This window comes from Sinocyclocheilus rhinocerous, unplaced genomic scaffold (assembly GCF_001515625.1).
Source record: "Sinocyclocheilus rhinocerous isolate Xijiao unplaced genomic scaffold, SAMN03320098_v1.1 scaffold306, whole genome shotgun sequence".
NCBI lineage: Eukaryota > Metazoa > Chordata > Actinopteri > Cypriniformes > Cyprinidae > Sinocyclocheilus > Sinocyclocheilus rhinocerous.
In genome coordinates, this window is record NW_015662161.1 from 1,613,928 (window position 1) to 1,628,950 (window position 15,023).

The 15,023-nt window shown below is 36.1% G+C and overlaps 1 protein-coding gene across 1 annotated transcript; it reads right to left on the bottom strand.

The window, feature by feature from the left end:
• Positions 1 to 4,738: 4,738 nt before the first annotated feature.
• Positions 4,739 to 7,977, bottom strand: LOC107727507 (aquaporin-1-like). The gene is made up of 4 exons (XM_016537379.1): positions 7,612 to 7,977; positions 6,527 to 6,691; positions 6,290 to 6,370; positions 4,739 to 4,936 (listed from the first exon to the last, which is right to left on the bottom strand). Exons 1-4 carry the CDS (start codon positions 7,975 to 7,977, stop codon positions 4,739 to 4,741), a joined length of 810 nt encoding a protein of 269 aa, XP_016392865.1.
• Between the last annotated feature and the right edge of the window lie 7,046 nt (positions 7,978 to 15,023).

A 15,023-nucleotide genomic window follows, 5' to 3' on the forward strand; every position in this document is an offset into this window, starting at 1 on the left:
AAAAGCCACCCGGTATATATATTCTTCTTTGTTGTATGGTGTTTCGATTGCTACAGGGGAAGTTGAAAGCTTTTACTCCAGCAAGTTTTCATGACATATTTGTTTAAAAACCTTTCTTCGTTTGCTGAATGATTTTATTTTTTCTTTCTGTGTAGGCTATAGTTTTTGAAATTTTAGCATCTACAAAATCTCATCACTGCGTGGCTTCTGAATCCTTTACGAAAAATGAAGCAAAGCAGTGTAGGAGTGAAAAGTGGACAGACTGACAGGAACGTGCCATGTTTTATCATAGTGAATTGGGAGAAAATAAACATGCTTTATCTAACACACTACTCTCAGATTCAACCAGTTGTCCATGCTGCTATGCCATAAACATAAACTAACTCATTTAATGAAACTCACATATAAGAAAACAGAGAAATTTAAAGGGGTGGTTCACTGGTTTTTTTCTAGGCTTGATTGTTTTTATGGGGTGCAGTCTAACATGTGTTAATGAACAGAGAGTGATCAAAAACACAGATTGCTATGAACGCATTTTTGGAAATAGAAGTACAGTGGTAACCCAAGGTTAACTGAAATCACAGTTATGTGAAAACTTGCAACGTGTTTTATCAGTGATGCCCGAAGAAGTATTTTGAGGAAGGGGAGCAGGTAATCAGCCCATTCACACCAAGAATAATAAAGATAACTATTACGATAACTATATTTACGTTCACATCTGCGAACGATAAAATTTTGTTCATTCTCAACGTACGTTGCAGTTTCAAAGTAAGGAAAGCGGATGTAGATGATCTGCTGCTTTACGTCGAAGACTTTAGATACACTGTAAAAAATGATTGTGATTTTAACAGTAAAAGACTGTAAAAATGCTACAGTAAAAACCTGTTAACTGGTTAACAGTACGTTTCCATACTATATTCGGTGAATAAATGTAATTACATTTAATGTGATTTTACAGTAACATACTGTTAAAAATACGGTTTTTGGAAGTGAAAAAGAAAAAGTCATTGTATAATTTACACTGAAAAAACGTAAATTGACACTCCCAGAATTCCCTGCATGACGCTTCATATTTGATACGGTGCCTGAGAAACAAGTGAGCAGCCATTTTTAGAATTCTGTCTCTGAACTTCCATTTTTGCAGTAGCTCTTCAATGCAGAAGTAAGCCGTTTTCTGTCAATGTGTGAGACTTCCGGTTCATTAGCCGCTGTAGGAAAATAATGAGAAGAATAACAAAGTGCAGTAAACGGTAAAACGGTTTGCACTACAAACCAGTGTGTTTATAATTAAGATAATACATTAAAATAATATGGTAAGACAGGCCAGTTCGAAATATCAAGCTGCAAAACGAGCGGTTTTGTACAGCCAAAAATAGCTGTAAACGGAAGACATTAAATTTACAAATAACCACGCTCAATCTTATGGGAAAAATAAGGTGGATAGCATCAGTACTGAAGAGTAATTAGCTGGTGACGTGGATTTACTTCTTGTAGAGTTAACTAAAGTTATTGTGCGCTTTGTAATGTTCGAGGTCTATTACTTATGAATGGGAGAAAGTGCAATGCACAATATGGCGGAATAGTCCCGCCTTCTCAGTTGGTAAAGTCATTGCGTCACTGCAGTTTACACTTAACTTTAACCAGCAGATGTCCTCAGCATGCTATGTTTCGAGTGCATCTAAACAGTGAATCTAGCTAGTGTGATCTATCTGATCTCTAAATTGAATTAAACTGTTACATTGCTTGCTAGCCTGGCATACTGATCTAATCTTGAATTTTGACAGGCTGTCAGTGTTTTATTGTTCATCAGCTAGGAAAAAATAGTGCTGAAAGTGATTCCAACAATATGGCTCCACTGTATGGTTATCGTTATAGCTGTGGTGTGGACTCTCTTTCATGTTTATACAGTTATCGTTATCGTTCATGGTGTGAGCGGGCCTTTAGGTTGTGCCGCTTCCAGTTGCTGGACACAAATTTTCAGTAATTGCTTGCTAGCCTGGCATACTGATCTAATCTTGAATTTGAATTCTGACAGGCTGTCAGTGTTTTATTGTTAATCAGCTGGGAAAAAATAGTGCTGAAAGTGATTCCAACAATATGGCTCCACTGTATGGTTATCGTTATAGCTGTGGTGTGGACTCTCTTTCATGTTTATACAGTTATCGTTATCGTTCATGGTGTGAGCGGGCCTTTAGGTTGTGCCGCTTCCAGTTGCTGGACACAAATTTTCAGTAAACTTGATTACCAGATGTACATTCTATTGTCAGAAATCATTTGGAATAAGACTATAACACTGACTTTGTAAACAACCATCTGCGTCTCTAATAATACAGATCTCATTCACTGTTTATTTCATCTACCTCATGAAACAATAAAATGCACTGAACATAAATCATAGTTTTCCAATGAAACCAAGCCAAAACTTATGATTACAATTTGAATGTTGGCCAAAAATTTTAGGCATGCACATTAAATTCTTTGCATCCCTTCAATGCTGTTCCATTCTGATGCATTTTGGGATTCTCTTTCATGTTTATACAGTTATCGTTATCGTTCATGGTGTGAGCGGGCCTTTAGGTTGTGCCGCTTCCAGTTGCTGGACACAAATTTTCAGTAAACTTGATTACCAGATGTACATTATATTGTCAGAAATCATTTGGAATAAGACTATAACACTGACTTTGTAAACAACCATCTGCGTATCTATAATACAGATCTCATTCACTGTTTATTTCATCTACCTCATGAAACAATAAAATGCACTGAACATAAATCATAGTTTTCCAATGAAACCAAGCCAAAACTTATGATTACAATTTGAATGTTGGCCAAAAATTTTAGGCATGCACATTAAATTCTTTGCATCCCTTCAATGCTGTTCCATTCTGATGCATTTTGGGATGGCCCCTTGTTTTTCAGTGGTGTTAAAACAGATGCTAGATGGTTGTTTCTGATGAACAAAAAGCTGTCCCTAAAGAGGTTTAATTGCAGTTACTTAATAGGGTTTGGTGTAGTCCTAATTAAAAATGCTATACGTGAGTAGATCCATGCATACAATACCACTGACTGTGCCAAAAAGGAAACCAAATCCTTCCTTTCCAATGCACTAGTGGATATTATATTTAACAGTTAGCGAGACATTCAGGTCGTGATATTGTCCAATGGCCAGCTTGCTTAAATTTTTTGTAATTTGTGAGAGTCGACAAGTTGCTGACTCGTGTGACAGCTTTAGTATCAGTTAGTCTGGAGGTGACACAGAAGTTGACATAGGTCGGTTTGTACGTGTTAACTGCTTTGCAGAAGTGTTCTCCTAAAACACTCAGTATAATGTTGAGAATATTTGCTATAGATTTGCAAATGCTTAAAAATGACATGTGTAGTTCTATCAATGCTCAAATGTTAATATGAATGTTAATATGACTCTTTCCTCTATATCCCACTCCAGAGATACAGCAACATTGCTTTACCCAAAAGCCGGGCCGGACCATCAACAGGGAAACCTGTTTTTGAAAATTTGGTATATGCTAGTGCCTCAGAAACTGACGTACTTCCAATTTGACATAATGTGGTTCGCTATTTAGCGATAGAAGAACAGAAGATCGAAACTTAGCCCTTTAAATATACACTGCCAGCCAAAACTTTGGAATAATTAAGATTTTTTTTCATGTTTCGAATGTTTTTGGAAACGTTTTTTGCTGCTTAATATTTTGTGGAAATTATGATGCATTTTTTCCAGGATTCTTTCATGACTTTAAAGTTCAGAAGAACAGAATTTACTTAAAAAAAAAACTTTTTGTAACATTATAAATATCTTTACTTAAACTTTTGATCAATTTAATGCATCCTTGCAGAATAAATGTATTATCTATTATGTATTATTATGTATTATTATGTATTAACTTTTTAAAAATTACTTGCCCCAATTTTTTGTGTATCACGGTTTCCACAAAAATATTAGGCTGCAAAAATTTTTTCAACATTGATAATCAGAAACGTTTCTTGAGCAGCAAATCAGAATGATTTCTGAAGGATCATGTGACACTGAAGACCGGAGTAATGATGCAGAAAATTCAACATTTCATCACAAGAATACATTACATTTTACAATATATTCAAATAGAGAGCAGTTATTTTAAATCGGAATGATAATTCACAATATCACTTTATGTTCTGATCAGATAAATGCAGACTTCTTTCAACAAAAAATATTCCAAATTAATTGTTTCAAACTTTTCACAGATTATATATATAGTTCTCGTCATATGTTTACATACACCTTGCAGAATCCACAAGATGAGATTATGTGAAATAATGTTTTGAGGGTACTACAAAAAAAACTAAAAAAAGGGCTGCCAGCATATTAACATTTGAGATTGATTAAATATGAATTGTATAATAAATATTTATATTCAAAAGTCAACATAAGTCACGGTAATGCTGAAAACAAGATTGATTTATTCAATCATCTGCCAGCCCTTAAAGCAGAACTAATTTGCCTTCCAATGAATAAATCTGTAAGTGCACTGAATTACAAGAAATTCCTGAGATATTATAAGTAGGACACGGAAGTAGCTGTGCAAGAAGTTAATTTAGCCAGAAAAGAAGCTGACAAAACTGTCGTTAGGATAATGACAAGAGAAATAGTATTGTATGCTTTGGTGTTCTATGTAGGTATAGTTTTCAGGTATCTGCATACCAAAACCAAGGACATAACAAGCAGGTGTATTTACAAGACATTTCAGGGCCTGGGCCACTGACCAGAACCGGATCTGGGGGTTCGGGGTTCGATTAGCGGTTCTGTCGCAGATGGGTCCGGATCAGCTGTGCCTTTCAGAACATTCATACGCTTGCGAAGCGCTTCCTTTTTTGGGCAGAGCAAGAAGTCATACACAAGAGCAGCAGCCACCCCTCCGCTCATCGGCGCAATCCAGTAGATCTATGTGAGGAAATAATTATATTTAAGAAATAATAAAGCAATTAAAATGGTCATTGTTTTTTGTTTTTTTTGCAAAAGAACGGGTAACCAAAAACAAACAAACAAACAATCATTTTCCTTTCAGCCCTAAGAAACTTAGAGGAAGTACAATGTGTCACAAAGTATGCAAAAACAGTTTTTGCCAGTGCATTTTAACCTAGGCTATAAACAAATCCTATAGCAATAAAACTGCAATAAAGCAATTTTTTATTTTTATTCAAAAAGCAATGGCGATTTGTTGTATACTGGGTACATTACTTTAAAACTGTAGTCTGTTACTGATTCCAAATTACATGACAAAAATTGTGGTTAGTAACGTAATCAATTACATTACACATTAGGTAATGTAATCAGACTACTTTTTGATTACTTTTGACCTAACTTGTTTATCACGTTAATTTAAATTAGATAATCTTGTAGCATATTGATATAAAAATACAAAGAGAAAGAAAATATATTCCATTCATTATTATTAACAACATGAAGTGCATTTAATATGATTTTAGGTCAAAGTTTCACAAACTGAGGTTCGTGAAGGAACTGCAACTTAAGATAAAAATGAATTGAATCACAAAAATCTTTTTAAAAGCACAACAATCAAAATAAAACACTCAGTAAAAATATAAAATATACCTGTTTATCTGCAGGTCATGTGACCATGTGAATAATATGTAATCAGTAAAAAACTAACTTTAGTCTAATTACTTGAAGTATTTTAAAATGTACACTCTAAAAAATGCTGGGTTGTTTCAACCCAACTTTGGGTCAAATATGGACTAACCCAACCGTTGGGTTAACTTTTTACATTAAATTTGTAACCCAAAAGTTGGGTTAGTCCATATTTGACCCAAAGTTGGGTTGAAACAACCCAGCAATTTTTAGAGTGTAATATAGTCTAATTACAAGTACTTAATTTTTGGAACCTGATTATGTAATCCAGATTACAGCACTGGTTAAACTATATTTTGATAATCTACTAAAGACATTCTAGTAACTATAAGTAACTTTGCAACTACAAGTTAACTAACTCTCATTAGAGTATTAGTAAACTGGTTATGGTTATGGTTATGGATATGGGATAGTATAGAATAATTTGACTTTGATAGTTACTTATAGTCAGTTGAGGGAGCATCAAAATAAAGTGTCAGCAGATATTAAGCAGACAGTCTACTAATACTCTAATGACTGCTAGTTGACATGTAGTTGCAAAGTTACTTATAGTTAGTAGAATGTCTAAAGTGGAACTATCAAAATAAAGTGTTACAATTAGTTCTTACAACAATCTAATAGAAAAAAAAATTGGGAAGAACGTACCCAGTGGTTTTTAAATGCTTCAAGAACAACAGCTGGTCCAAAAGATCGAGCGGGGTTGATGCCGCACCCGGTGTAACTGATCTGGGGACAGGAATGATGAGCTTATAAAGTTTATGATGAGCAGCTTAACATAAAGAGAATAGAGATTTGACTAAACTTGGTTGGAGACCTACTGATCTCATTTCCAAGATCATTACATATCATTTACTTTTGGTTAATGAAAAGTCAGTTGCTTACTGCAACTAGGTGCCCTAAACCAACTGACAGTCCGATGGCTAGGGGTGCAGAGCCTGTAACATCAGTTCGATGTTTGTCTGTTGTGGCCAGGACACAGAGGACCAGCTGAAAGGTTGCAAAAAGCTCAATGGCAAATCCCTGACCGACTTTCACTCCGTTACTCAGCTATAAGAAAAATAAATAAATAAATATTGGATTACATTGTAAAGATGCGAAAAAGGATTCAACAAGATTATACTACTACAGTCACATTACAACAGCAAGACAGGATAATAAATGCAATTTCAAGACCTTTTAATATTTGGATGAATTTTGAACATCTGCACCATTATTATCAGAGCAAAAAGACAGCCCATTTATCAAACGCTGACCTTATTAGTCACACTACATGGGATATGTTGTCAGAATGGGGACCTAAAGTAACATGATTTTTATTGTAAAACTTAAACAATTACAAAATAAAATTCATGAAAAAGTGAAAATGGAAAAGATAATACACAAAGCAACAGAAATTGTATTTAAAATATTAAATGAAAAGAAGAAAAAAGTATAAACTTTGCTCTCAGGTCAAGATTATTGTAATTTTATATTGTCATTGCAATACTACATAGCAAACTGTTAAAATATCACCTGGAAAGTGTTTACATTGTTTACTGATGAAATAATATTATGTATTAAAAATTATTAAAAATATTTCATATTTTACACGTACGTTAACATTGACAGCCCTGAAAACACATTTTGTAAAAACAAATTTGACACCCTTTTGTTGCCCCAGACGCCACTGAAAACTCTTTATATAGGTACACTTTGCCTGAATATATGCCAGTGTGATTTCATTGTTATACAAACAAAAAATAAAGAAAGAAAAGATACTGGAAAGAGGAAAGACTAAAACAAATTGTAATTTAAGACAATTTTGAATTTGAAACCAACATACAAAATCTTAGCTAGATAAAATAAACATTTATGTATCTTATAGTACTAGCCCTTAACACATTCCCTGTGTGAAAACTATCCAAATAATGCAATTCTGAATGTACTATTAGTGGTTGTGATTTAATATTACATTTAAAACAACTTACCATATTGAGTCCCAGTGTTGATTCAGGGTCAGGACTAACTTTGAACATAATGCCACTTGCCAGCACAGCTCCCAACATCTGGGCAACGATATACATGATGGCCCTGAAGAAACTGATCTGACAGCTGACCAAAAGTCCTAAAGTAACAGCTGGGTTCAGATGGGCTCCACTGATATGCCCCAAACTCTGAGCCAATGTGGCAATGGCCAGGCCAAAAGATAAAGCTACTTTAACCTCTTGGTCGGGATATCTGTTATGCTTGTTTCCAATGGCAGAGGCTATGCCAATAAAAACAAAAACCGTCATCCCAACAAACTCTGCCAATACTGCCCGCCAAAACGACCAACTTTTAAGCTCTCGTGCCATTACGAATATTGTTCCTTTTCTGCCTTTTAGCTGGTAAATGAAAATGCCAGCTTAGCGACCACTTATAAACACTTGGTGAAAGATGGTTGACAGGAAACTGGTTTTAACAAAGCAACCACAGTTTTAGAGCAGAAAATGGCAGGAGGAAGAAGGTAGTTAATTGCTAACTGCCTAAGAGATAATGTCACATAACAAGAACATTAAGATCCAGTAGATCCATTTTCAAATCAAGATCTTTGTCTGTTGCATTTTTGGGAGTCATATGTTCCCTGGATCCTATGCTGCCCAAATGTATATTGCGTATAAGGAACACACTATTCAAGGTTTCCAAGACCTGGTCACACCAAGACAGTGATGAACATTTTAATTTGCGAAAAAAAGTGGCCAACCAATGAGATTTGCGCTTTTGGTCACATTCCCAGAGCCACTGCTGTTACATAAAAATACAGCTTGGTGTTTGATAAGCACCATAGCGAATACAAAAATCTGAACGGCTGTTTAAAAACATATAAATACTATTTGACTTCCTTTCTTGACAAGGGGTGTCAGAAACGGAAAGTTGTGCAGTGTTAAATTTCTGAAAGTGCCACCTAATGAGAGTGAATTTGCATGTTCATTCAGGCCATGTGCAATTTTTATGCATTAGTCTGAACAGACAAAATTGCATGCAAAAATCAGACCGATTTTGCTGAACATTTGTGTCGGAACAGGCCTTTAGGGTTAAGCCCACTTTTTGAATTTCGTCATCAGAAGAGTACACACATACTGTAGTGCACAGTCTAATTTTTGTAACCGCTTGCACAAGTGCTGTGAATTGTTTTTGCCTCACTTAGTTTGTCCACAAGGTGTCAACACTGAACTGGGACATTGTTTAACTGTTGAAAAAGAAACAGAGGAGATGGAACAAGAACAACACTACTGAACACTACTGAAGATGGCAGAAACAATAGGCGCCCACATTGACGAGTACATGTGTGAGGGGATTAAAAGACAGCAGCAAATCAACATAAAGACATTTTTATCACTCATAACATTTGGAGAGAAAAAGCACAGACACTGGACGAGGACAAATCTCTATAGTCCGCATGTGTCAAACACCTGTATCCGCACATGCTGTCAAATGGATTATACTTGGAAAAGCTGTGCATTCAACAGTGCGCAACATATGCTTACAAAAATTAAGTATACTTTGGGCTTTAGGGTAACATATGGTTAACCTTGGGAACATTTCTACACTCCCACATTTTTGAGTAGTATATTGTGTTTTTGGGACTTTTTGTTTAGTTTTTTGTTTTCTATGTACTAAAATTTTCACAGATTGTGCTTGGTGCATACACTTACATAAACATTTGATTTCAGCATGGGACACAGGCCAAACATTTGTGTCTCTGGCCCACAGGCCACCTTCTGAGGAACCCGGTTCTGCTGTCACGGTGTTGCCTACTGTGTCGGAGCGAGGAGCGAAGGAGACGTAGGAGAATTCAACATGAACAGTCTTTATTTACCACATAGGAACTAGGAACACACACGTAGGAATGGGGATCGACGTTTAAGACAGCACAACCAAACTCAGAACGGGAACCACTTAAATACACAGGACTTGACGAGAAACACCTGGGATCAATAAACATAATTGAACATAAGGGAAAACTGGGTCATGGAAAGCATGTGGGGGAGGAAAACACAAAACACGGAACACATCACTGACATTACTCCCCCCTCCCGGAAGGCGCGTCCACGCGCCCCACAACTTCCAATGGGGAGGGAGGGGGGTGGGCGCTCTGGAGGCCCCTCAGGACAGACACGGGACGGCAGGCCTCCAGAGCGCCCACAATTTAAAAGTCTGAAGCAAAGCACGCTGGGAAAATTAAACCTGCTGTAACTCATTCAGTCATAACTTGTTTCTTTTAAGCATGATGAACTTTCAGTAGTAATAAAGTAAAATGAACGTTTTGCATTTAGTACATTTGACTGTTAGGTTTTACAGTGTACACTGGTTGCAAAAGTGGGCCTGCATCTTCTCTGCACCGCTGCACCCTGGGTACTTAGATGCACATGCAGCATTGCATTACATTTCCTCAGCTATATTTTCTTTAGTTTTATTTATTTACACACAATGTGCATTTTAAAGTAAGGTTTTGTCTCAGTGCCTGAGATTTTTATCTCACAAAATAAGACTTTTGGGAAAATGGTTACATTTTGGAGATATACACAAACGAATACACCACATCAAAGGACTAACTCTGTAGATCTAGGAGAGGGAACACACACACACACACACACACACACACACACAAATATAGACACTGATAAGAGACTCAACAGCAGTAGTTGACAAAAGAAACTTGTCTTTTGTAGTTTCACGCTTTCCTGGACAAACTGTTCTGATTTTCTGTCAATTATTCTCCTTTAGGGCATCCAGAAAGAAATAAGACCCTATGATATTTAAGTGAAAGTGAAAAAGTGAAAGTGAAGTGACATGTGGCCAAGTATGGTGACCCATACTAGGAATTAGTGCTCTGCATTTATCCCATCCTTAGTGCACACACACAGCAGTGAACACACATCCGACTCTCTAACCATTAGGCCACGACTTCCCCCAAAGTCGTGGCCTGTCAACATACTACACTTACAGTGTAAGAAAAAAATAAAATAAAACGAGCTAACATCTATATCTTGGGAACAAAGTCATCAAGCAAACACTATGATTTGATTAATCAGATAGGAAATAAATTCAGGATAATTTGCATTGATTTATAGTGAGTCTTTTTCCAGAACCGCTGATGTCATAAACACTCTGTTCACAAGTTATTTACCTCGAGTTGTCTTTGTTTTCTTTGCATGTCACATATCTCAAGCATGCTCTTCACTGATACTGTCCTGTACTCTGTAACCTCCTCTGTAACTTTTGATCAAAATGTAGTGGCAAAATTATTGGTTGTGATGGAAATGACAATACTGGTGGAAGCACTTAATGCTGCATTTGAGTCAAAGACAGTGGTGGGAAAATCTGAGTTTATATTTATGCATTTGGCAGACACTTTTATTCAAAGAGACTTACATTGCATTCAAGGTCTACATTCTATCAGTACATGTATTCCCTGGGAACTGAACCCATGAGCTTGGCTTTGCTAGCTGTGCTTTGCTGGTTGAGCTACAGGAGTCCTCTGGGTATTCCTGTCAGTCATACCACAAGATGGCACCGTGACTCAACAAGAATATTTCATGTTCTGCCAATTATGGCAAAATCACAATTTAAAGCAATGTTAAAACTGTCCCAAATTATGTTGTTATTTAAAACTTTTAAACTAATGCCAAATAATGGTTGCACTTTATTTTACAGTACGTGCACTTACATCCCCTTACAATATACTTACCTAAGAAAGTACTGAGTAATATAAGGCAACTACATGGGTTAAGGTTAGGTTTTGGTGTAGGTTCAGGGTTAGTATCTAGTTATTACCTAATTATTGTAATTGCTATAATAACTACATGGTATGTACATGTGGAACAGGACTGTAAAATAAAATGCTACCCAAATAATGGTATGCACTTCCAGATGTTAGAGCAAAATGTTAGATGTTAGATCTTTTGAATGAGCAAAACAGGTGCATGACCATAGTTTTTTTTTTTAACTAGCAGTTTATACTATTTTATAGCACTTAGTATTCAAACATATATTTGTATTATTAATTTTCATATATGATTTAGGTTTTAAATGTTTAAACTTAATTGATATATTCTCCTAACCAATCCCTAAACACTAAACATAACTGTTGGTAAGCCTCTTGACATATTTAAATCTATTTTTAAAAAAAAAATCTATGAGCTCTTATAAAAGACCATATTTTTTTAATGCAAATATAAGTTGTTTTCTTTGTATGCATGAGACTTGATTTTTATTATCCGCAGTGTGGACTGGCGTGTCTTGTCTGGTGTGCAACCAACTTAAAGTGTAGTAAACCTTAAAATAGTTGCTACAAACTAGTGTGTTTATGATTACGTTAATGAATTAAACTAATATGATAACAAATAGCAGTCTGCAACATCTAGCAGCATAACTGAATGCTTTTGTACAGCTAAAAATAACTGGAAGCGGATGACACAGAAAGCGTCGCACATTTCAAGTTTGAAATCGCCTCATTAAAAATAAGATAGGAAGATAATAAAATTGAATCGTTTCTGTGGTCTAGCAGTCTTTGCACCCATTTGTTTCAGGTTTGAATCAGGTCTCCTCTGATGGAGTACTATTAGCTAGGTGGCGCTGTCACAAAAAAACTAGGCTCCTAAAAATGCAGTCCTAAAACTGCAGCCTCCGGTATCACAGGAGTATAATACTGCATGAGGCGAGATCAACTGCAGAGCTCCTGAAGAGGCAATACATCACGAAAGTGTGGAATATGGCAAAGGTTTAGGCCGTGTGTTCACCAATGCGTTTTTAGCCAGCTTAGCCACCTAGCTGTGAGCGCTCGAGAGTGCTTCTGCGGCACAGTGTTTTTTTTTTTTTGTGGCTGATATAATACAGAATATCCTCGGATAATCTGATTTTGCAGATAATTTATTTCTGAATATAAAACTGTTGACAGAATGTAAAGTACTTGCTTTGGCCCTTGTTTTAAATGATTTTATTCCATTGTTGTGCTTCTTGTTGTCGTCTTGCTCTTGAACAACAAGGATGTGGCGATTGGTTGGTGTGGTTTTTGCCCCGCCCCTCCTCCACTGTGATTGGACGGCTGACTAAAAAGTGACAGGGATGAGCGCTGTGTTTTACTCTAAGTTGAACATTCTTCAACTCTCACCACCAAGAAAACACGTCCAAGCTCTCAATGCTCAGCATGAAATAGCATCTCTCAGCATCTCATGATTCTGGCGTTTTAAAAAAACTGTGCTCACATTGAAAACAATTTAAAAAAGCCTTGGGAAAAATGCTTTGGTGGACAGTAGCTCTGCTACTAAATTTATTTAAATACGGGTATCCCTGTACAGCTATGATCAGCTGTTCCTCCATCTTGGCTGAGCTTTCAATGTTTTTACCTAAAGGATGAAGCTGATTGGTCAGCTCTTGTCACATGACCTGCGGTGCACTTGCGGCATTCTGAAAAGTTGAGATGTTTTCATCTCACTGTGGTGAAAAACGAATGCATCGCATCACATGAACATTGCGACCGTCGCTCGTCTACATTTGAAATAACGAACTTGAGCGTGCAAAAGACGTTACGTGTGTGTGGCCCCTTAAGGTGCTGTTTGGGACAGGGCTGCTGTCAACATTTTTAATGTTCGTTCAATTAAATTTGTAATGCAAAGTATGTTTTTCTAAATTCAAAACAAAATATTTTAACAAGTGGTCTCATAAATGCATGTTATTTTGTTTACAGATTGAACACTTTGGAATACAACATTTTTATTATGCAGAAAATGTATTTATTTATTTATTATCAGGCTACTCATTCATGAGCATTGGTTTACTACATGACCTTGGGAACAATAAGGAAAAAGAGATGCGACATTCCTTGGTGTGGAACAGGATACGAGACAGGATAAGATGCACAAAGGAGGGAGGTGGGCTTCCAGGCTTTATCCATGGGTGGCTACTAGTCCATTAAACATCATTATACGCCATTTCCAGAAGCGCGAGATGGCTTATTCACCTGTATTAAATATTTCCGTACATGTGTGGACTGACTTTTTTGTTTATTGACTTTGAGATTCTTCACATCCTTCTCTTGTTTAAAAACAGCACTTTTCCTCTCTCTTCAGAGAAGCCGATATGAAAGAAAATGATGGTCAATCATTACCAAACAATATCACAGCCAATGAAACTAGGACATGGTCTTAAAAATCAACATCAGTTACATAAATTGTTTAAACAATTACATCATTAGAGTAATATTGATGTTCTTGTATATAAAGGTTTGAAATTACGAAATACATGTCAGTGTTAGTACATGTGTAAAAATGAAGAAATGAACTTTTTTTTTTGGTGTATGCTGTACAGGCAGTTCTTTGATAAGCGTGTATCACACACTGTTTCATACTGTTCTATGGCTTATGTTACACCAAGATTGTTCTCTGATATGCTTCATAACTGCATCAAGGTCACTTACACACACATTCAAAAATATCCAGGTCACACTCCAAAATGCTCCCAAAAATGTCATTTAAATTATGCACTTTTCTCATTTTCCTCAAAAACACATGCTTAAAAAAATGCTTAATTTTAATTTTTTTACACTCCCCATTAGGACCCAGGCAAGACTAGAGAAGGTTCAATACATGTATTAATTTAGCCGATGCTTTTCAAGGAAGGCTTATGGGACATATGGCATCTTTGAAAGTGAAATATTGCTGTCAGGCTTCTGTGTCTTTTGAGCTCTTGCTTTGTTATCTAGTCTTTTAGTTTGTAGTTGTAGTTCCTGTTTCCCTTCTGTGATTTCCTGATTGTTCTCATTTGTGCCTCGCTACCCTAATTAGCCCTAGTATTTATAGTCCTCTTGTTTCCCTAGTCCCTTGTCCCTTTGTTTGAGTTTACCCACTGTCAGTGAGTTTCTAAAATCATGCTTCAGGTTCACGTTCATAGTTAAAGTCTAGTTTAGTTTTACCTCAAGTCTTCATTTATTTCTGTTTATGTCATATTTGACTATCTGAAAATAAGCTGTTTCAACTTGCCACCAGTGGATTACACGGCTGTTGTCCACATTTTAAAACAAAGCAGGCTTTTTCAAAATTTTATGGATATACCTTCTAAAGTAACTCCTCCATTATTGATTCAAAAAATGTATTTGATTGATATGTGATGGTTAACCCTTGCATACACTCTTAAAAATAAAGGTGCTTCAGGATGCCATAGAAGAACCTTTTTGTCTAAATGGTTCCATAAAGAACCTTTAACATCTGAAGAACCTTTCTGTTTCAATTTGATTGATATGTGATGGTTAACCCATGTCCGACTTAAAAACATCAACTCATTTTTAAACCTTTTGTCTTGGAATTTAACTTTTGTAATTTGAAGAAAAACACTTTAGGATTAAACATTCTGAAGTTTAATT

Excerpts from the sequence above, each read along its gene's own strand:
- LOC107727507 (XM_016537379.1), bottom strand. The coding sequence starts at position 7,977 with ATGGCACGAGAGCTTAAAAGTTGGTCGTTTTGGCGGGCAGTATTGGCA. Across the intron at positions 6,371-6,526 it reads GTTTAGGGCACCTAGTTGCA|ATCAGTTACACCGGGTGCGG; the intron begins GTAAGCAACTGA and ends TCCTGTCCCCAG. Across the intron at positions 4,937-6,289 it reads AAGCATTTAAAAACCACTGG|ATCTACTGGATTGCGCCGAT; the intron begins GTACGTTCTTCC and ends TTCCTCACATAG.